Source organism: Colossoma macropomum, unplaced genomic scaffold (genome assembly GCF_904425465.1).
Source record: "Colossoma macropomum unplaced genomic scaffold, Colossoma_macropomum, whole genome shotgun sequence".
Taxonomy (NCBI): Eukaryota; Metazoa; Chordata; class Actinopteri; order Characiformes; family Serrasalmidae; genus Colossoma; species Colossoma macropomum.
The window spans coordinates 30036746-30058228 of NW_023494805.1; the positions used below are offsets into that span (position 1 = coordinate 30036746).

The following is a 21483-nucleotide window of genomic DNA, read 5'->3' on the forward strand; positions in this document are numbered from 1 at the left end:
AATGATGAGCTGAGTATCTAAACCCAGGTTAACAGAGAAAGTTGTTAACCACCTCCATAAAACGAGTTAACTAACCGTTCTGTTTGTTAGGGTTTTATGAAGCTGTAACTTAGTCAGGAACTCTGTCCATGTTGAACCTGCTTCATGAGACAGACCCCTGGTCTGATTAGGATGTGAACATATCAATTAATCTCTGACATCAACTTGTTTCTTATTAATATTTCTTAGGTTTATATGTCTGTGTTTGTTCATTGGACTAAATATTGTTTATCTGTTGGGAGTGTGTGGGAATACCCACTGTCTTGTGATTGAATGAACCCAAATTAGAAAATATATTCAGTAAAAATAACAAAAGACAAAACCACACCTTTTTTGTGAAATCTGCAAGTTAGTATCTATATTTGACCAAGAGTTTTTTTTTTTTAATTACATAAACAGTGCAATATAATTTCATAGAGTATGTATAATATTTACAGAAAATTCAACAGTGCCCAGACCGCAGAGTTTCCAGGGGGGGAAAGTTGACGGCACATACATGAACTGAGTTGTTCTTGGCACCCTTCTATCCCTCCACTCACATTTGTTCTCTTCTGCTTACATTACTATGGCAACATCTGTCCACTTCCAAGTTTCGGCCACCAGAACACCTTCTCACCTGCGCCAGTACTGTTGGGGAGAACGTAAAGCATTAGCAGGTTAAAGAGCTGAACAGAGGAAACCCTCAGCACAATCGAAGGTGCACTTTTTATAATAGATCTTGCCTCAAAGCAGCTTTACAGAAATAAAGTTTAGGAACAACTCATTAACCCCATGAAACCCAGCATCCATGCACTGGCTCTCTTCAGATAAGGCACATACACTTCTTTACCTGAGCAAATTTGTGTATCTGTTCCACCACAGCAGCAAACAGAGCTCCCACACTCTCATCTATTAGACTCTGCATGTAGTGAACGGCCTCCTCATCTGACAGGTCCAGTCTGAACTTATCTTGCACCTGGAAGAGGAGGAGACAGAAATTTTCACAATACAATAAAGAATTCTTCACAGTATTAATATTCCAGCTGTAAAATCTGTGTACAACATAAGAAGTACATATTATACACAGATTGTACTTCTCATATTTTATTTGAACTGTTTACCATATGGGTACCTATGCCAGTGTTTCCCCACACATAACTTATACTTGAGCGTTAAATATATTGTATATTAATTGTATGTTGACAGCCTCTCAAGAATATTTTGTTCCATGTTAACAATTTTCAAAATATTTGAAGGGGACACTTCGTATAATATAAGAGTCTCAGTAGTCAGTCGCAGTATCAGTTGCTTGTGTTTCAGCATTCCAACATTTCTTTGGGTGAATGCTACAGATATTATTAATGTATTTCTTTTTCATTCCAAACCATACATGCCTTTTTTGAATACCCAATTAAGTAAAATTAATACTGAAATGCGTTTGGATTTCCATATATATTTGAACAATCACTGCTATGCTGAATTATTATTCCATTTGCTGTCTCCCAGTCCCTTTCCCCATCTCCTTTTGCAATTAATTAATGGATGTAAAGGTAAATTTTAGATGCTGACAACAGGCTTTTTGTTGTAATTTTTTACAGCAGTTATGAACTACATACAAACTGATACAATGGACAGAGGGCATATGTAAACACGCACACACACACACCTTTTTAACTGTCTTGTCAGGCTCAAGAGCAATGTCAGGAATATTGGCATCCACCATGAGGGAGAACAGATTGAGAATGAGGTTTGAGTATCTGGAAGAGGAAAATGCCATAAACAGTCATTAAACTTTACAAATGATTTAAGACATAATAGCTGAAACAGTCAATGCAGAATCCTACTATATATATATATATATATATTATATATATATATATATATATATATATAAAGAAAAAAACTGTTCAAAAAAACATCTTCCACAAGACGCACGTCCTGAATGTTACAGCTTAGCTAGCCGAGTTTATATTAACATGTTAATAAAGCTGTTCCACTTGCAGACACATTAGTCTCGGTGCTTTTTTTGTGATCTAGACTGTGCTTCAAATGTGATGAGATGACGAACCGCATGGGGGGAAAATCCAGGAAATTCAATGATTTTTCCAGCACTTATTATTTTCCAAGACCCTTCCAGGCCTGGAAAACAAAATTTCTGTATTCCATGACTTTTCCAGTGTACGAACCCTGAATGTAGTAATAGAAGTGTGCCTGTGTTTGTGTTACCTGCGCAGATGAAGAAAAGCAGTATAACACTGTTTCCTGAATTCCTGGTATTGTTCACTCTGCATGCCACCCATGCCCTCCACCATTTCCTTACTCAGCTTCATTGGCGGAGGCAGCGGTTTGGGGTCCCGCCCCAGAATATAGCCAAAATCAATATGGAACAGCTTCCCTGCAGAAGTGAGGAAAGGCTGAGTCACGAACACATGCACTGTATTATACACATTTTGGCCTTATAGTATACTACTAAGGAGAAGTTCCAAATAATTGTACCAGTCTTGGTAAGAAGCAAATTGTCCAGGTGTCTGTCCCCGACTCCTAGGATATACGTGATGACACAGTAGCCAGCTGCAATTTACACAAAGCACATGCATGAAAAGCAACATGATATATCTTCACCAATAAATAATTCAACACGCTCAAAAAGAGAACCCTTGTAGGCATTCGCAATGGGCATTTTCCTTCATAGACAAATGTACACGTAGCTGTGAGAGAGGTCTGGCTCACCGCAGCTCTTGACGTAGGTGTCCATCACCTCAGAGCTGATGCCATAAGGTCCTTTATCACTGGGGGCATGTTTTCTGAAGAAACTCTGCAGGATTGGGCAAAACATCAGCTGATATAGCTTTCTATTCTCTTTCTCTTCTCATTCTTACTCCACTTAAAACAAGCTCCTCTACACAATGAATTCTTTCGAAGCTTCTTTCTAAAATTCACAGTGTGGTCAGAAAGTGACTGGACAGCGAAGCTTTTTTTTGTTGTTTTGTACTCCTTCACTCTGAGGGTATTTATATCTACATAGGCTGACTTATACAGTTGCATGCAAATGTTTTGGCACCCCATTGTACATGTTTTGTTTATTTTATAAGAGAAAATAAGTACTTCCTCTACAGGAAACACATCTGCATATTGTAACGCATAATTACTGTTTATGTGCTGAATTTAACACATTGGAAAAAATAAAACATAAAATGTGGGCTGTGCAAAAGTTACAGCACATTTTCTATTTTATTATTATTTGTTTCCAATATAATTAAACTCAACTAAATACAAATTGCACAATATAATGGGCAGAAAAGGTTTGTTTCCTGTAGAGGATGTGTTATATTCACTCAGAATATTTAAAAAAAAAAACATGTAATTAGATCAGGGGCATTCAAATTTTTGCATAAGAATCAGAACTTTTATACATAGTCCCCCCAGTTGAAAGTTGCATTCCACTCCACAGAGTCCCTTAGCAGTGCGGTTACATTCCCTACACACTTGAGTACAAGATGTTGGTTAAGGGAACTGCAGGTGATAAACACCTTCACTCAGAACATCCTACATAATCAAACACGCATCTTCAAGAGACCTGCAAGGAATGAGGGGTAAACTTTCCTGCAGCTTCCTGTGAAGTGATATACCATTGTTCACTACTCCCTGTGCAGTTTGAAGTTCCCTTCCAACAGAATTTTTTCACTCCCAATGATTTGGAATCACCCTTTAAAAGTCTGAATACCCAGTGCAGTACACTTTGCAAGGAACTATGAGGGCAACTGGAATGTACCTACTGTCCAGTTACTTACACTTTACACTGTATGAGTCATAGAAATGTTTCTGAGTGTCCTACCTGAATGTTTCCTTCAGTAGCTAGAACTTCTGCCACCGGAACCGACTGCACAAACTGCATAAAACCTGAAAGGGCACAAAGAAACACAGTGAATCTATGAATATAAAAACATTTGCGTTTTTACATCAATATAAAACTAAATAGATAAGGTCTAGGACTGACCGTGTTTGGTGCTAGTGGCCAACACTTTGTATGGCGTTAACTTCAGGTCCAGATTCTCTTTCCGTAGCAGCTGTGGACAACAGAAAAGGCATAAGACATGCTGCGAAGTCCAGACCTACAGAATGTGTCCATGTGTGCCTATTCACAGGTTGTTGTCCATATCTTACAAGAAAAATACATTTCTTTTACACAGAAAGTGTTCAGCTTTAGGAGAAAATGTGGTTTACTAATGCAATCCACAGCACTTGGTAATGTATTAAATGTATTACTATTATTGAGTGGTATGGATTGGTTATTTCAATATACAACATTAAAGCTATGGATTACTCATGGGTAGAGCATACACTGACCGTAAAGCACTCCAACTCTCCATGTTTTAATATGTATCAATGGGAAAAATATGAAAAATGCCAGCACAATGGTTAAACATTTTGGGAGCATTATGAAGAGTAAGCAAAGATTTACTGTATTTTTTTCCATGCTATTTTCTAAACTTCTATTATTATTAGTGCCTTTAGTGAGAATTTACATGTACATATCATAATGTTTTGTTCTACAATAATATAAAGACTTAAAAAAGCAAATTAAAGAGCAGAAGGTGGAAGGCCCTACATGTGACTGTACGTCTGTGTTTGTGGGTATGTGTAGGTGTGTATGTGGTAACGTATCAGACCTTGTCCATCAGTGAGATGATCTGCAGGATGAGCTGGTCTTGTCTCAGATCGTCTCCGTGTTTAAAAATGACAGGATACTGCTCCCCATCTTCAGCCTTAAAGATCAACTTTGCTGGCATCAGAGCACTCTGGGGGAGAAAGATAGAGATAAAAAAGGTAATAATTTCAAAAGGAACAGGACTTACGATCACAACAAGCTCAAACAGACGTAAGAATTACAGTGAACCCAAAATGTGGATTCTGATCAGAACTGTCTCAGAACTGGCACTCAGGGGTATTAGTATAAGCCTAGGCCATGGTGGCACCTCTTGAGTTGGGAGACTAGATGGCTCACTTAGCATAGTTAGAAAGACTTTTGTCAGGAAACAAATGGTTTTCATTAATTGGGAAAGGGACTGGGAGACCACCACTGACTAAAGAGAGTCAAAATCTTACATACAGTAATGAGTAATGTATTACTTTTATTGAGTGGCATGGGTTACATATTTCAATATACAAGATTTAAGATATGGTAATAAGTAATACATAGCTTAAATACATATTCATAACATTTCGGACATCCTCTGATTCAGACTGGTCAGTCTGCTGAATCCGGAGACCTTTTCACGTGCTTTGTTTACTGCTTTTATTGCAATAAAGACTGAACATTTCCATCACATTTAGAGAGATATCTTTTTTTCTTAACCAGAGCGCACTAATAAAATGGTTGCAACACATTGTAAAGTTTGCTTATTCTTAACAGCAGCAGGATAAATCAGAGCGTAGGATGGAAAGCGGAAACGAATGAAAAGATGGCTTTGTAAACATAGAGGAAAAGGTGTTTGTATGGATGAGTATGATAAAACTGTACCTTGAAGAGTGTGGCAGTGTCGGGTATGATTCCTCTGATCCGAACCTGAGGCTCCAGTGGGAGAGGAATGGGCTCAATCTCAGACAGGTTCACTTTCTCATTATCAGCCAACAGAGCCTGCAACCTCTCAGTCTGCCAGAGTAAAATACACACATGCACACATGCATGTGGGGGTCACATAAACATTCAAATGCAAAGGTTTGGGTGCCTCTGGTCTAATTACATGTTTTGTGCAATAAGTGAAAATGGGTTAATACATCATCTATGGAGAACACAACTCTGCCTATTTTTATGCATTTTAACATATTGGAAAAAAAGACATAAAATGTGGCCTGTGCAAAAGTCATGGCACATTTTATATTTTGTTTTTTTTTCTCCCAATATATTAAATGTAGTAAATAAATAGAAATTCAATTTTGAAGAATGTTAATGTAGTTTTACTTAGAAAATCAACAAAACATGTAATTTAACTGGGTTTGTTCAAATGTATGTATATGAATGTATGTCTCATGTGTGATATATACACTACTTATGCTCAATCTTAACCTCTCTAACCAAAAAACAAATGGAAAAAGTTCTTTACAAAATTATGATTATTTTATTTATTCTGACACTGTAGGATAATCCTGTTTTTCTTTAGTATAAAGTTTAGGCATTCTAAGTGCCTGATGTTCAGCATTACTGTGTGATGGTTTGTGTGTGATTGTGTAAGATCTACCTTTTTCTTGCGATTGCCGCTCTCTCTCTGAACAGCCTTCATGAGCTGCACAAGTCTGTCTACAAATGTCTGCTGTGCTGCCAACAGAGAGCGCATCACCCTCACATTCTTATCACCCTGAGAAAAGACAGACAAATACCATCATCACATTAAGTTATACAATTTTTAAAAGGGAAAAAACAAATCTGATTTAATAAATCTGGGGGGACCTAGTTTGTTCCCACAGTGAGCATTCACATGTAGGTGTTTTATATGACATACAGTACTGATCAATGGTTTGGAATCAATTAGTGATTGTAGAAAAGAGGGAGACCATTTTGAATGTTTTGATTCCAACTCTTGTGTTCCAAGCAGAGATTTCAAAACACTTGAAAATCACTCTCTGAGTCATCAGAATCTGTGCTTTTGCTGATAGTGGATACAGTAATACTGATTACATGTGTCTTATTCTTATGCATAACTGAGAAAACGCTAATATTGACTGCCAGGAAGCAGAAGCTTAAAAAACATTTTTATAAAAGTTTGAACACCCCCAAAAGTGAAAATAAATTAATACATCCTCTAAAGGAAACAAACTTAAATATGCCGTTTTTCTGCACATGTTAATGTGTAATTTTGTATTTATCTGCTCAGTTTAATATCCTGGAAAAAATCAAATATAAAATACAAATGCGCCATGTTTGCACAGGCCGCATTTTATGTTTTACTCACCCAACACTATATTAAATTCTGCAAATACACACTTATTGTGCATTACAATGTGCAGAAGTGTGTTATCTGTAAAGGATGTGTTAACTTAGTCGTTAATCCAGTCATCGCTAGCTGGTGTCTGAATACTGTGATAATGTCATTTGTAGCGGGGTAGTTAGCCGAGCGCTCGTCACCAGCTAAAAATAATCTGTTTTCTTTCTGAAATTATGACTATTACAAAATAGCCGTGCTTTTCCAGCTGGTAAAAACAGCTCACCAGACACTTTCTCCCACTCTCCCATGACAGATTTGTGAAATGTTCCACTGTTTGGCGAGTGTTTGTTGTGTTCCGACCATAAAGGATAGTTTAAAACAGCAATTAACCACCCAGGAGCAAAAATAAGCCTTCAAACTTGAAAGAAATAATGATTTGACATTTATCGTGGTATGTATCGATATCGAACGATATGAATTTTGTTTATCGTGATAACATTTTTGGCCATATCGCCCAATTCTGAATTCACCTAAAAAAAATCAACAAAACATGTCATTTGACCAACTTTTGCACTTCACTGTCCCCAATAAATATGTGTAACCATGAGTTGATGAGAGTTAATATAGAGAACATATTAAAGACAATGTTTACATGTGCCTGAGTGTTAATAAGTGTTTTACTTTGAGTAGAGCTTGGCTGAATCTTCTCATCACGTTCAGATACATGTCATGAGTTTTTGGGTCTCTCTGCTGTGTGTCCTGGTCTTCACACTCCACTATTACATACCTTTAATAATAACACACACACACACACACACAATTTATAAAGCCAGTAGAAACGCTTCAGTTTCATTTGTACATGCACATTCTAAAATGGACTTATTTTTGAATGAGCATATTTACCAGTACAAGTAGTTGGCTAGCGTCGAGTTCTTGCAAGCACGTGATATAAGGAAGGTACACAGATCCTGCTGCAGAAGACACATCGCATACACACAGTTAAACACTATCAACGTCACCATGATAATCATCTTCCTCCTCTTTCTTCTCTAAACACCTGCTCTCTTACCTCCAGATTCTCTCCATCTGCACCCTCTTTGCCCTTCTGTGTGCTGGGAGTCGTCATGGCAGCCGAAGCCATCGGAGAACTGTTCCAGCATAATCGCATTAACACAGCATCAATCTCAGACGTTTTTTGATTTTACTGTTTATTTCCTTTTTTCTGCCATTTGACAACCCTTAAAGTGACGGTTCAGACAAAAATCAAACGTACACAATCTTTTGCTTATCCCAATTGCAGTCCATCAACCAAGACATGTTTGGTGTCTGAAGCTGCTTCTTTAGTTTTGCACTGGAGCTACAAGAACTAACAAGTAATGCAACCTTACAGTCACCCACATAACACCAGTTAGCTATAAAAAAATGGACCATAGTATGTTGCATGGCTAAAAATAACTGTCAATTTCAGGGATTTGGAGACCTCTCTGGTGGAAATGTGGAAATGCATGCAACGTGTGGAAGAACATCTTGTAACGTCAGTTGTTCTTTAATCTTAAGATCTTAAAGCCTACTTAAAAGAGAACTTGGCGAAGGTCTTCCGAAGTGAATTATCTACTATTGTCATCATATCTTTAGTATAATGTTGCTTTTGAGATCTGAACATCAAGCCACACCTTTTTTTTTACTCCTGTAAAATCTGACCTGACACCGCTGACTTTTAAAAGATGGCAGAGTGACTTGCAGCAGCCCACGGACACCATATTTTTCCATGCTTTTTCCCCTGATGTGCAGTTTGCAAAACTAGAGAAGCAAACTTGAGACACCAAACTGATCAGCTGCATTTTGTGTTATGTTTGTCTGTTTTTTTTTTATTGTTTTTACACTTTTTTAATACGGGTATTACAGTTTTATGTTATCCATTTAATAAGCTGCTAATCATTCCTGTGACAAAAATAGTCATAATACTATTTTAAATCTACATTGGAAATATGCATGGCATAATCCAAATTTACAGGTGATACATGAACTCTCTTTTCGCACTGTGTTTAGTGTCTCACCTGTCTGAATCGCCTACAGTTGAGCTCTCGCCCAGACCTCCCTGACTGTCCCGCTTACTGCCAGGCTCCAGACCACCCTGGATATCATTAAAGTTCTCATACTTTAGGGCCTGAACCAGTTGCAGCAGGTACATCAACAGATCCTACAAAGGGAGAGGATCAGTTATTGTTAATTGTGTTATCTGGCATAGTTATATGCCAATGAGTTATATGGTGAATGAAGAACTGAGTTGACTTTCAGGAAGCTGTGAAGATCAAATCAGTCCAAGAGTTAACTCAAAAGACGAAAGACAGAACAGTCTGCATTCTCTCACAACACAGTCTGGACTCCTTCGTAGTACTAAAAAACTCTCTCATAGTACAGTCTATACTCTCTCCTAATATAGTTTGTCTCATAGCTAAGTCTAAACATTCTCATAATACAGTCTGAACTCTTTCATATTACAAAGAGAGAACAGCCTGCACTCTTTAATAGTACAGAGTACAGCTTGCATTCTTTCATAGTATAAAGAGAGTACAGTCTGGACTCTCTTATAGTACAGTCTACTATTTCAGTACATTCACCTCATCATCAGCCTGCTGCAGGCGGGCCACAGCATAACGTCTGACAGTGGGGTTGGTGAATTGGGATGAGAGCAGCTCCAGAGAGTCCTCCACATCCATGGGCCTCCACTTCCCCAACAGCTCCAAAGCCTGCTTCGCTTCCTGTGGCAACGCCCAGTTCACACACTTCAGGAACTTAGTCAGGGCCTGAAAAACACAAACAGAAATATTTCAGAAGTTAAAGGCTTGAGAGTTAGTTCAACTTTTTGAATTTGTAGATGATCATAATAAAGCAAGTGGATTCATAGCAAAACTGAGTGAAACTCGAAGAGGTCACAATACGTTTCTCATAGCCATTATTTTACTTTACTTAATATGTGCTGTGTTCTGTAATATTTATAACTTTAGTTGATTCACTTGATTTTATTACAGTTAGTTAGTTGGTTGTATCAATGCCCATGGAATAAATCCATGGAACCTTAATATTACAGTTTTATTGCATGTTGTACATATTGCGCACTAGAAAAAAAAACACACAGAAACACACCTTTTCCTGAGTGGTGAGGTAATATCTGAACTTCCATACAAGGTCCTGCTCTTCGGAGCTCAGCTGCTTGGTGGGTGGGTAGCTGACAATAATCTGTAGACACACAAAAATACTGCATTAAAATCTGTGCCTCTCCAATCACTCACACATTCGCTTCATTTCATTATCTCTCCTCTTCACTCACATTGAGCTGGTCTCTGGTGGCAGCGTTGGGCTTCAGGTCATGATCAGACGGTCCACTCCGCAGACTTCGGGCCAGCTTGTGATGTTTGCTCTCCACCAGATTCTCCTACAACACAGACAGCACAACAAAGGCATTTAAGTGATAAACTCCTTCTGACTACATCACCAACATTCTTAGCTCCTTTAGTCCTTTGTACAAAAGCTTCTTTTCAGGAGCTGTTTTTTGGACTTACCATACACATCTGGGGGTCAGGGACTTTAACTATGTCTGAACTTGTCAGCAAAGGGGAGGAATCATCTCCATCCTGTAGAGACATGGGCAATAACACGTTACCATGCAAACTGTGGTCAAAGTCCTTATAGGCACGTCTGTCCACTCAGTGAATGTCTTAGCAACGGGTAGTTATTTCCAGTTATTCAGAGATAAGATTCTATGATTTAACTTATAAATACAAAATTGATAGACAAGCTTACATTTCAGAAACAGTTTTGAAATCACTGGCAAAACTAGACAAAAGATGTTTAAATATTTTGTGATTACTGGCTTAAGTAACACAACAAATGTACACTATATGTCCAAATGTATCCAGACACCACTTAGTGAATTCAGCTACTTTAAGGTGCACCCGTTACTGATACAGGTGTTCAACTGCACATACACAGCTTGTATCTCTACAGAAAAGCATTGCCAATAGAACAGGATGCTCTGGAGCAGCTATACATAAGCCTAAAGTCACCATGCCCAATGTCAAGCAACAGCTTGAGGGGGGGAAAAGTCGCTCAGCACTGGGCTGTGGAGTCATGGAACTGTTCTCTGGAGTTACGAAGAACCATCCAATACCTTTGGGATAAGTTGGAATAGCATTTGTGATCCAGAACTAATCATCCAACATCAGTACCTGACCTCACTAATGCTCTTTGTGGCTGAATGCAATCAAATCCTCACAGAAACATTCCAGCAATTAGTATAAAGCCTTCACAGAAGAGTAGAGGCTTCAGCAGTGACGGGGGGACAAACTACCTACTAATACCCTTGATTTTAGAAGACACGTGGGAGCAGATGCACACAAACTTTCAGACATAAACTGTGGATACAGTTCTCTGGTAACTCCTCTAATAATGTCTCTGGTACAAGGATTTAGGTAACATTTACTAAAAACCAGTCAAGACTATCACGAAGACAGCAGTGCCCTAAATCTGTGCAAGAATATGATACATCTGGCTTTTTCCTTGAGTTATGTCCTCACCAACATGGCAACTGGCTCTTTTTATTGCAGAGCAGGACTTCCCATTATAAAACCGTGTTTTAACCAGTGAATTGTTTCCTCCTCTGATAAGGTCTCTGTAATAGGGGGGACAGAGCAAAATTTAAGCAATTTTATCTGGACAGTCTCATTCTATTGGCACACAATTTTGCTTCTTTCAAGACATAGTGCAGATATTTTTGCCTATTTCAAGAAATAACGCTTGAAATAATACTTTTTTTTTTTTTTTTAAAGAAAATGTGACTTAAAACAGGTAAAACATCTGGAAATAAATTAAAATTTTCTTTCTACAACTTTAAAATCAGATATATGCACTAGATTTGAAATAGTTGCATTTACATACATACATAAATACATCATCTAAACCGCTTATCCTTCTGGGTTGCGGTGGGGTGCTGGAGCCTATCCCAGCTGTGATTGGGCGGAAGGCAGGATACACCCTGGACAGGTCGCCAGTCCATCGCAGGGCAGACAGACAGACATATACATTCACACACACACACACACCTAAGGGCAATTTAGCATGTCCAATTGGCCTGACTGCATGTTTGTGGACTGTGGGAGGAAACCGGAGTACCCGGAGGAAACCCACGCAGACACGGAACACACAAACTCCACACAGAAATGACCCTGGTCACCCAGCCGGGAATCGAACCCAGGCCATTCTCGCTGTGAGGCGACAGCGCTACCCATTGCGCCACCGTGCCGCCTGGTTGCATTTACTGAGATATAATTTTTTGCTGCATAGCTCTCCCCTGGACAGAAAAGACAAATGATGTAGTCTAGTCTGTCAGTGACTGCTAGCTTGCTGTGTAGGTCTCACTGATTTATTTACTTAGAAAAAGCTTTTACATCTGAAGGTGTACATCTGTGTCTGCGTGACAACTACATATGTTTAACTAGGGTTGCCAGATGTCCGATTTTGGGCTCTGTGGTCTGGTTGCTGGCCATTCTTCTGAGTCAAAGCCTACATACCTTTTCATAGTAAACTATGCTGTATTCTCTCTCTCCAGTCTTGACGCGGGGAAATTCCACCATGAGGTACATGAAGTTGGAACTGCGTTTCTCACTCTGTAAAAAGAGACACATTTGCATATGATACATATGACACTTCATACAACAGTTTTAGATAATGTAGATATCACTAGAGTTTCATGTTATCCAGACAACTGCCTTTTCAAGCTGAACCCCTTAAACCCTAAGAGCTCATGTGTGGGTCTACACATGAGTGACAAAATGAGTATTTTGTAACTCAATATAGGCAAACCAAACGATTTTTCTACTAAAGCTTTATTATCTATTTAGGTAATTAAGCCTTGTGTCATGAGTAGCGTCTTTGTAACTCCTGAGTGCCTCACCTCATTAATCATCTCAATCTCTCTGAAGGTCAAGCGGTCCAGCCAGTCTACCTTCACCATGTGCCCCTGACGATGAGCCTTTGTCAGCTAGAAAGAGAGAGGGAGAGAAAGAGAGAGGGACAGGGAAAAAAAAACATGTCTGAGTATGGACAAAGCAGAAAATGTAATAGTGGCAGAAGCACGTCATGCTGTGTACAAAACAAACTGTCAGCCAATCAGAGCACATCAGTGTGTCAGCAACAAACAGCTTCACACACGCATTTACACACTAATTAGCCAATCAAATCACTCAGTGGGTGGTCAGTACAAAGACCAGACAGCTCACATCTCTCTTATTGGAGCATGGTTAGTAAGATTCAACATTTATTAAAGAACACCAAGAGTCTCATAAAAGGGTGGGCGATAAGGCAAAAATGTAAAATTGTGATACCTGAAGGTATTTTCACGATACACAATATGTGAAATAAATAATAAATGGATATTTAATTTTTCTGAGGTTGAAACAGCCAAAATGCACCAGCAAAACTGTAGTGCCACATTAAATAAAGACTACAGAAAACCACAAGTACAATTTATTTCATTAATTCAATGTTTGGATGTAATTTGATGATGGAACAAAACTAAGAAATTGACATGTTTATGTACATGAAAAATATATTACAACGACACCAGCTCCAAATTTCCATATCGGTGCATCCTTAGTCTAAATCTAAATCCTAGTCTTTTTTATTATGCATGCAGACATTCAGTGTTCTAAATATTGACAATAATAATGACATACTCATTAAAGGGCACAGTGACGTAATTCATCACAATTGCATTAACATACCATCATACTGCCCAGCTTTTCTCTTAAGCCACAAAGAGCAAAAGAATGCATGACCTTCAGGCTGCATGTGGTTTTGGTCCAAAGGTGACACGTCAGACACTGCAAGCTCCACTTAAGACACTTGGTTAACTTTAATTTAATTTACACAATGTGATCACACAAATGAGGAACGCATTCCAAAAGAGAAATCAGTTCGGTCACAATGCTCTCCACAAGCAATTCTTCCACAGAAAAGAGCAGAAATAAAGGCACTGACTGCAGTGTTCTCCTTGCATACTCTATGTGGGCAGAACATTAATGAGAAAAAGCTCATAAACCCTCAAACAGACTGGTTCACATTCATTCAAACACACACACACACATACACAGACACACACTTACACAAACACATTCAGACATTCAGCATTCCTGTCCTGTGTTTACTGTTATACTCACATCACTAAGTAGCTCCAGGTCTGGACCCTGGAACAGACAGCAGTTACAGCATGTCCTTTTACATCTCACAAACACACATTCTCCTGTTCCTGTCTCATCTCTTTCCAGCACTCTGCACAGACGCACTCTCTACCTAAAAACACCTTGCACAGTCCTGCTTACAATCCATCCACAACATGATCACATAAAAAAGGAACCCTTTCAAAAATGGATTCATGCAACATTAATGCTTACAGTTGTATGCAAAGGTCTGACCACCCCTGTTCAACTTGAATGTTTTGTTGATTTTCTAAGTGAAAATAAGTTAACACATCCTCTACAGGGAACAAAGTAAAAATAGCACTTTTCAGTAAATCTTAGTGCACAGCTTCTATTTATTGCAGAGTCTGTCGTACTGCAAAGAAAATACAACTTAAAACGTTCCATAACTTCTGCCACATTTTGTGTCTTATTTTTATTCCCAATAATGTTAAATACTGCAACTGAACAGTGATTGTGCATTAAGATGTGCAGAGGTGTGTTCTCTGTAGAGGATGTGTTAACTTACTTTCACTTAGAAAAATCACCAAAAGACCAGGGACACCTAAACTTTTCATACCACTGTATGCGTATATACACTCTTGCTCTAACCTTAGCCAGTCTGCCCATCTGATCCTCGGCCAGAGTGCTGCTGGTTCTGCCTGGTGTGCATGTGGGCTCTCCTCCATCACCCTCCACTCCCGGCCACACCTTCAGATCATGCATGCCCTGCCGGAACATTCTGAAAGGGAGAGCGGCGGGGGGAGAGGGATAAGGATGGGGAAGAGGGGTTAGGGTGGGGGAGGGAGAGAGGGATAAGTGGGGAGCACAGACAGACAAGCAGGGAAAAAAAAATACAAATCATTACAGTGCACAAGAGTGTAAATAAGGGGATAAAAAACTGTAGCTAGATATTAATTCTGAATCTTAATACTGACCATAATTGATTATAGTAACATTCCATTAAATATTCTTTCATTTCTAAGCAAAATAAAATCTGAGATAATTTAAAATCTCCTCAAAAAAGCTTTGTATTGTGTATCGTTTGCAATATCTATATTCCACTTGTATGTGCATTAAGTGTATTTTTTCAATAATAATTCTGAATCACAGCAAAATAAATGAACTGAAATGAATCATTGTAAAATCTGACATTTCATGTTGCACAAAATAGTTTCATAATGAAAAATAAAAGGCAAAGATTTACACCCCTAGTAGAAATCACCATAACTCCAGTGCAGATCATATTCACAGCAAAACACTGGAGGCGACCAAATATGTCTGCATAACAGACTCACCCGTATTTTCCGAACAGGGTTACAGTAGTGCCTCCTACAGGTGTAGCACGGCCTGGTCCGTAAACGTCCCACACGGTGAGAGCTACCTGGGCACTCTGAGGCAGGTCAGGATACTTTACTGGCAACCTCAGCCATTCATTCCAGCTACAAACACAAACAAGTTTCAATCAATCGATCAATCAATCAATCTTTTCATCCATAGGAGTGGTCGCCAGCCCCGGAGCGACGTTCCTGCAAAGTGGAGTTCCAGCCACAGTCTGCCACACCTGCTGGAGCTAATTAACTTCACTGATAGGAGGGATCAGATGCATTAGTGCAGCGATTCTCAAACTGGTCCCACATGGTGAGAGCTACCTCAAAAACAATGAGAGCTAATTCAAAAATGTCTAGATTTTCGCTCCAGCCCAACTTCAGATCCCAGAAATATGGCCTGTCTGGGGGGTCTCTGAGGACTGGTTGAGAACCACTGAATTACTGTTAGGGTGGGGGGGTATGTTAGATGTTAGATGCAGGTTATAACTAAACTCTACAGGAGAGGTGCCCAATCCTGGTCGTGGAGATCTACCATCCTGTAGAGGTTAGCTTCATCCTTAATTTTACACATCAGCTTTTGTGGTCATTGGTGTCCATATGCCAGGGTTATAGCATTCACAAAGGCTGCAAAAGCAGTGCAGCAGTGCATATCAGACATTCCCAGAAGTGAAATAGAATTTAAAAAAATAGGCAAAAAAAGCAAAATCTACAATTCATGACAAAATATTTTTCATGCTGCAAACATATTTTCTGGTAGTTCTGCCAAGCTTGAAATAATCACCCAATCAAAAGGCAGATAGAAGTAGTGTTGGGATAAATATTTCACTCTCAGACGCACTGCAATTCTCTCTTAGAAGATTCTGAATCGATTCACAAAATGTCATAATTAGATTTTTATAGAAGCTTTGCCTTTCCATCCTGCAAGATAAAATGAAAAATTTAATTGTTATCTAACATTTACAATAAAAAATAAGCACCATGAGCTACACTGTACAAATAAAGGATACAAAGAACAAAAATATTAAATACAAATGTATTGTCTTTTTTTAAATTAAAATTTTCAAACTTTCATCTATCAAATGATGAAACAGACCTATAGATTTTACAAGTGTGAATGTAACATAAGCTACATTCAAATAAAAAAAATAACCCTAATCGAGCTGGATAAGTTTTACCAGCAGAGGTTCAGAAATGTAATTTATGCACGATTTGACTGGCTCATCTGTACAGGACAAAGGATCTGTGTAATTACCCCAAATAGCCCAGATCGAAACATCACTGCACAGATGTTTACCTCACCGCATTATGCACCAAGCACCACACTTCTGTACAATAATGTGTTGTGCAGCTCAACGCTGCATGATCATAGCATCCAGGAGGAAATATACACCAAACTGTTGTGGGTTTCAGTACTCTTGTCATGAACTTAAGGATTAAGGGATTGAGTCAAATCAAGCTCCATTTTAGCTGTTAGCCTTGTCTTCAGGACGCAATAAAAGGAAAAACTGCAGGTGGCATCCAATGTTACCTGGTTACATTACTGTGATGAGTGAAAATTACACTTACACTCCATTGTCCTACATCATCCAACAATGCAGGCTAGTCTTTCTGGTTATACTCACTTCCATCGGGTACTGAAAGCTTTATAAGATGTGCGAACAGGTAGGGCCAACGGCTTTCCCTCCGCAAACACCTGGCAGGTCACATACAGGTCAGAGCAGTTCTCCTGGTAGAGGCCAGAGAAACGCAGCATTGGGTCTTCCAGCAAGGCCTTGTAGCTCTTTCGCTCACGTTTGCCCTCCAAACTCCCTCTACAGCAAACAAGTTCCAAGAACATGAATTAGAGAGGAACAGTACTGAGGTCATATTTATCACCTCATAATAAATCTATGGCTCCCACGGTCCTACAGGGTGGGGGGTTGGCTTTAGGGGGCGAAAAGACAGGGCCAACATGTTTCATAATTTGACGACTTGTCTCTGCAATAGGGCTTATCATGGAAGAATCTGGGAGGGCGCTGGTTCTTTTCCACACTGAGTGGCTTTAATAGGCACTGATGTGCAATCATATCTCTCTGCATGAGCGTTTATCAGGACCCTGAGACTCAGCAATCGCAGCAGAAGAGCAATGAATTTCACCAGCACCATTAAAACAATCATGCGATGCATCAGACTCTTGATTTTTATTTCATTGAGTCATGGTGTTTACAGTTGCAATGGGAAGTTTGATTCAGTTTTTTTTACTGAACAAAATCTTTTGAACTGTGCATTTGAGCTTGAGACTCTTATAGACTCATCAATAATATTATTATATATTAATAATATTATTAAATGTATTTGTACAGCACCTTTTAAGTATACAAATGTAGCTCAATGTTTCACAAAAAAGTGCAAATAGAACAAGTATAAATTTCAAATAAATACAAGTATAAACAAAGGGAAAAACTATGCTACAATGTGGTATTTTACAACATAGTGTTATACAGTTGAATTTGGAAAGACAGCTAATCAAATATGAAGTCCTCAGGAGTCTTCAGCTTACAACCAGAAGCCCATCGAATGTGGGTGAAGCAACTAAAGAAGGTCCTTTCCCTGAATTTGTATTTGAGCATCTATTTTTCCAGACAACATAACCCCATTATAAGTTTATTGTCAGGGATCCCCAAAATTTTGATTTTGAGACATTCAAGGAGTCCAAGAGGTTAACTAGGAGGTTCCAGACCCCTCAGGACCCCTGTATCCCGCACCTTGCCTAAAACCACAAGTGTGCAGAGTAGCCTAAACTCATACTGAAGTAAAAGTTACTTCTGTGACATAATGTCTCAATTAAAGTAAAAGTACTTCTTCTTAAAAAAAGTTCCAAGTTCTTAGATGCTAAACTTCTCTTTTTGATTTTTTTTTATATTCTTTCTGAAAAATGCCTAATCTCCAAAGTCAACATTGTGACCAAGCGCAAAGCAGCACCATCAGAGGCCATCAATAACATAACAGAACTAAATTAAACACAAAAAGGGAATAAGGAACAAAAATGTTAATGAATAAAATGTGAAAAAGTAGATTACTGTGACAGTAGAAAGTAAAGTGAATAAAAGTGGCATCACTTAAAAGTAACTCGGGAAAGTACAAATCCTTTAAAATTTAACTTGAGTACACTTAACTAGTTACCACCCACCTCTGCATACAGCAAAATGCTATGAAAGATTCAGGTGGATTTGTGAATCGGTCCAATCGGTCAGGCCCAATACTATGGAAGCCTCGGCAGGTAGAGGCAAGTTCTGTTTCTCAAAATGATGACTTATTTTCTAAAAATACTGATCCAGTATCTTGACATAACATCTCATTTTCTCAAGATTTTGAGATATTATGTTAAAAAAAGACTTGCATAGTTATTCTGTCATCACAACTCATTATTTCAACCTAGCAAGTCAATAATTTGAGAAAATAATCCACTATTATGAGAGGTTTAGCTCTATGAACCATCTGGCTACCAAAACGACCTTCTTCTTTTACTTCTCCTTCACACCACTGACAACTAATCAGCATTAGTGAACTTTAACACAAAAGCTCTGGTAGAACATGCATCGCGGGCGCTGGTAGATAAGCTAACGTTAGCACACTGTTAAATCAGTCAAACAGATCAAAGATACTTTGAACAGCACAGACTGACGGCATGCTGGTTTACTGAGAGGTCAGTTAACTCCACTCGCTCAACAAGCTGTCAGTCAGTTCTGCCATCAAAACAATGACTCAGTAGGAAACACTTACATTTTCAGCTGAACATTTATGTCTAGGTCGCAGCTATAAACATAGTTAAACTTGTCCGTGTCCATCGTGAGTTAGTTAAAAACACCAAAGGAAAAAATGCAAAAGAAACAGTACTGAGGAAATACAAAAACGGTTTAAGTTATACTGGTGCGGTGGAGGAGCAGCAGGCCTAGCACAGAGAGAGACTCCTACACTTTCACTTCATCAGCTAAAACTCTCTCCGGCACGGCATAAAATCACCGCCTGTGTCAGCGAGTCTGACCATGAAGCTTCAGAGAGGAAAAACCTGCGGTAATATATTAATTACGGTGCTGACAGAGTGTTTTTTCGGTCCATCTGTGCCTCCATGGTTCGCTCTTTATTTACCGAGCAAAACACAACACAATCATGAAAACAGGGACGCTCAATTGATAGCAGATCCTCGATCGCCGCAACGGCACTAGCCTTCATCCTGCTGATCAGAAGCGATTCGTGTCGTCTGAGTGCGCTGTGGACGGAAAGTGAAGGCGGACAAACTTCAGGGGAAAAACTACAGAATTTCTGATCACGATTTTTATTCGTTTTGGTATTGTTAACTCGAAGACTAAAGCAAATCAAATAACCTCTATATTTGTTTCGAAAATTATTCATAAAGAATCGAAACTATTTAGAAAATGATGCATTTTGGGTTTTCTAAATATGATGAAGCAGTGGTCAGCATCCCAGCTCCTGGTCCAGCATATTGGCCAAAGGATGGAACTAAACCCTGTAGAAAAGTAGATCTCCAGGAGGAGTGTTGGTGACCACTGTACCCAACTCAATAAAGAATTGAAAGATTAATATTTTTATGTAATCAAATTATTTTGCTGGCAAAGTATTATTATTAATTATGCATAGGTGTAAGGTGCTCCTGCAGTAGCTCCTTTTTTAATTTACTTTAATGTAAATCTATGACTTAATTCATTCATTCATTCATTCATTCATTCACTTATGGCACTGGATTGTTCTTTTTTTTTCTCTGTATTTGTGACTTGATGACTTTGTGGCTATTAAGTACTATAATTCGTTTGCCTCTCAAAATAATACTTAATATTTTGCATAGTTGTAACAATTTGATTTGATGGCTATAAAACCCTTCCATGGCAGGCTTGCATCAATGTACATGCAGTATAGAAATATTCATTCCACATTACTATTTAGTCACATGTTATTTTTGGTTGTGTGACTTTGGGGAATTTTTCACAATGTCCATAAACAAAACCATGGAAAGTGCAAAGAACTGAAAGATTAACTATAAAGATTAACTATTAACTAAAATAAAAAGAATTACTTCTTCTTTAAGTTCAGTTGACTTGTTTCCATAAATCCAAACATGCAAGCATCAATATTAAAATAAAGCACACAGATTATTTTATGCCATTGGTTGCAAGATTTTGCAGATACACAGCCATTGTGACAGCAGCTTCCTCTTTCTGTTAGAGTGTGGCAAGGGCATCCCAAAGTTTACTCATGTACTGAAACCTTCTTGCTTAATCAGACATGCCCTCCGCAGTTGCGTTGTAACTTCATATTGAGTGACACTGTAATAATGTGGGAGTGGAGAGGGACTGATTTGGGAAAGGCTACAGAAATCTGAGCAGTTCTTGATCCCTAGAGCATGATCTCTATTTTTGGCATTTTCCCAGTTTTCTTCCCAATTTACTCATGTCCAATTTAACCTGCTAGCTAGGTCTCCATCTATCACATGATACTAACAGTGCTGGGAGAGAGAGTCTAGCACATGCTTTCTCTGAGATGTAAAGCACCACTGCATCTTTTCAAAGTCCAATTAACACAATGGGCCTCATTCACCAACCTTAAAAATAAATTTCTTCTCAAAACCCACTTATGCAGTTTTCATGAAGATTGTGACATTCAGTGTTTTAGTATTTGGGATTTGTTCTTCAGTAAAAACAGAATTTGCACACACACAAAGGTGCAAACAGTTCTGCGATTTAAGAACACACCATTAATCTGACGTAAAAGTTTCCTCAGGACCCTTCTCAACAACAAATTTAAGAAAAAACTTAAGAAGTACTGAAGAAGATATTGGTGAATGAGGCCTAATGTTATTGGACAGCTCAACATGCTTGGAGGAGAATGCTACTGCTACATTTACATGTTTTCATATTCCATTATTTTAAATAAAGCCTCATCAGAAAATTGTGCCAGTGGAATGTTCCCTCTAGAGTTCAA

At 38.6% G+C, this 21483-nt stretch overlaps 1 protein-coding gene across 3 annotated transcripts; it reads right to left on the bottom strand.

Moving 5' to 3' along the window:
* Positions 1-375: 375 nt before the first annotated feature.
* pik3c3 (phosphatidylinositol 3-kinase, catalytic subunit type 3) lies at positions 376-19708 on the bottom strand. 3 transcript variants are annotated; one of them, XM_036596177.1, is made up of 26 exons: positions 19270-19708; positions 17130-17318; positions 15475-15618; positions 14789-14918; positions 14159-14185; positions 12895-12981; positions 12512-12607; positions 10505-10576; positions 10273-10377; positions 10089-10181; positions 9563-9748; positions 8999-9141; positions 8011-8089; positions 7845-7912; positions 7623-7728; positions 6258-6374; positions 5540-5671; positions 4689-4817; positions 4016-4085; positions 3854-3918; positions 2749-2833; positions 2515-2589; positions 2245-2413; positions 1685-1775; positions 869-994; positions 376-666 (listed from the first exon to the last, which is right to left on the bottom strand). In XM_036596177.1, exons 1-26 carry the CDS (start codon positions 19332-19334, stop codon positions 652-654), a joined length of 2664 nt encoding a protein of 887 aa, XP_036452070.1. In that variant the 5' UTR covers positions 19335-19708; the 3' UTR covers positions 376-651. The 3 variants fall into 3 exon arrangements, with proteins under 3 accessions (XP_036452070.1, XP_036452073.1, XP_036452071.1); XM_036596180.1 differs by lacking the exon at positions 19270-19708 and adding an exon at positions 18677-19227; XM_036596178.1 differs by lacking the exon at positions 14159-14185 and having other exon boundaries at positions 19270-19707.
* Between the last annotated feature and the right edge of the window lie 1775 nt (positions 19709-21483).

What these genes read in the sequence shown, in the direction of transcription:
- pik3c3 (XM_036596177.1), bottom strand. Translation starts at nt 19,334, where the DNA reads ATGGACACGGACAAGTTTAACTATGTTTATAGCTGCGACCTAGACATA. An exon ending in AGATGGGCAGACTGGCTAAG is followed by an intron (nt 14,186 to 14,788) that starts GTTAGAGCAAGA and finishes TGTCTGTTCCAG; the next exon opens with GGTCCAGACCTGGAGCTACT. An exon ending in CACCTACGTCAAGAGCTGCG is followed by an intron (nt 2,590 to 2,748) that starts GTGAGCCAGACC and finishes TGTAAATTGCAG; the next exon opens with CTGGCTACTGTGTCATCACG.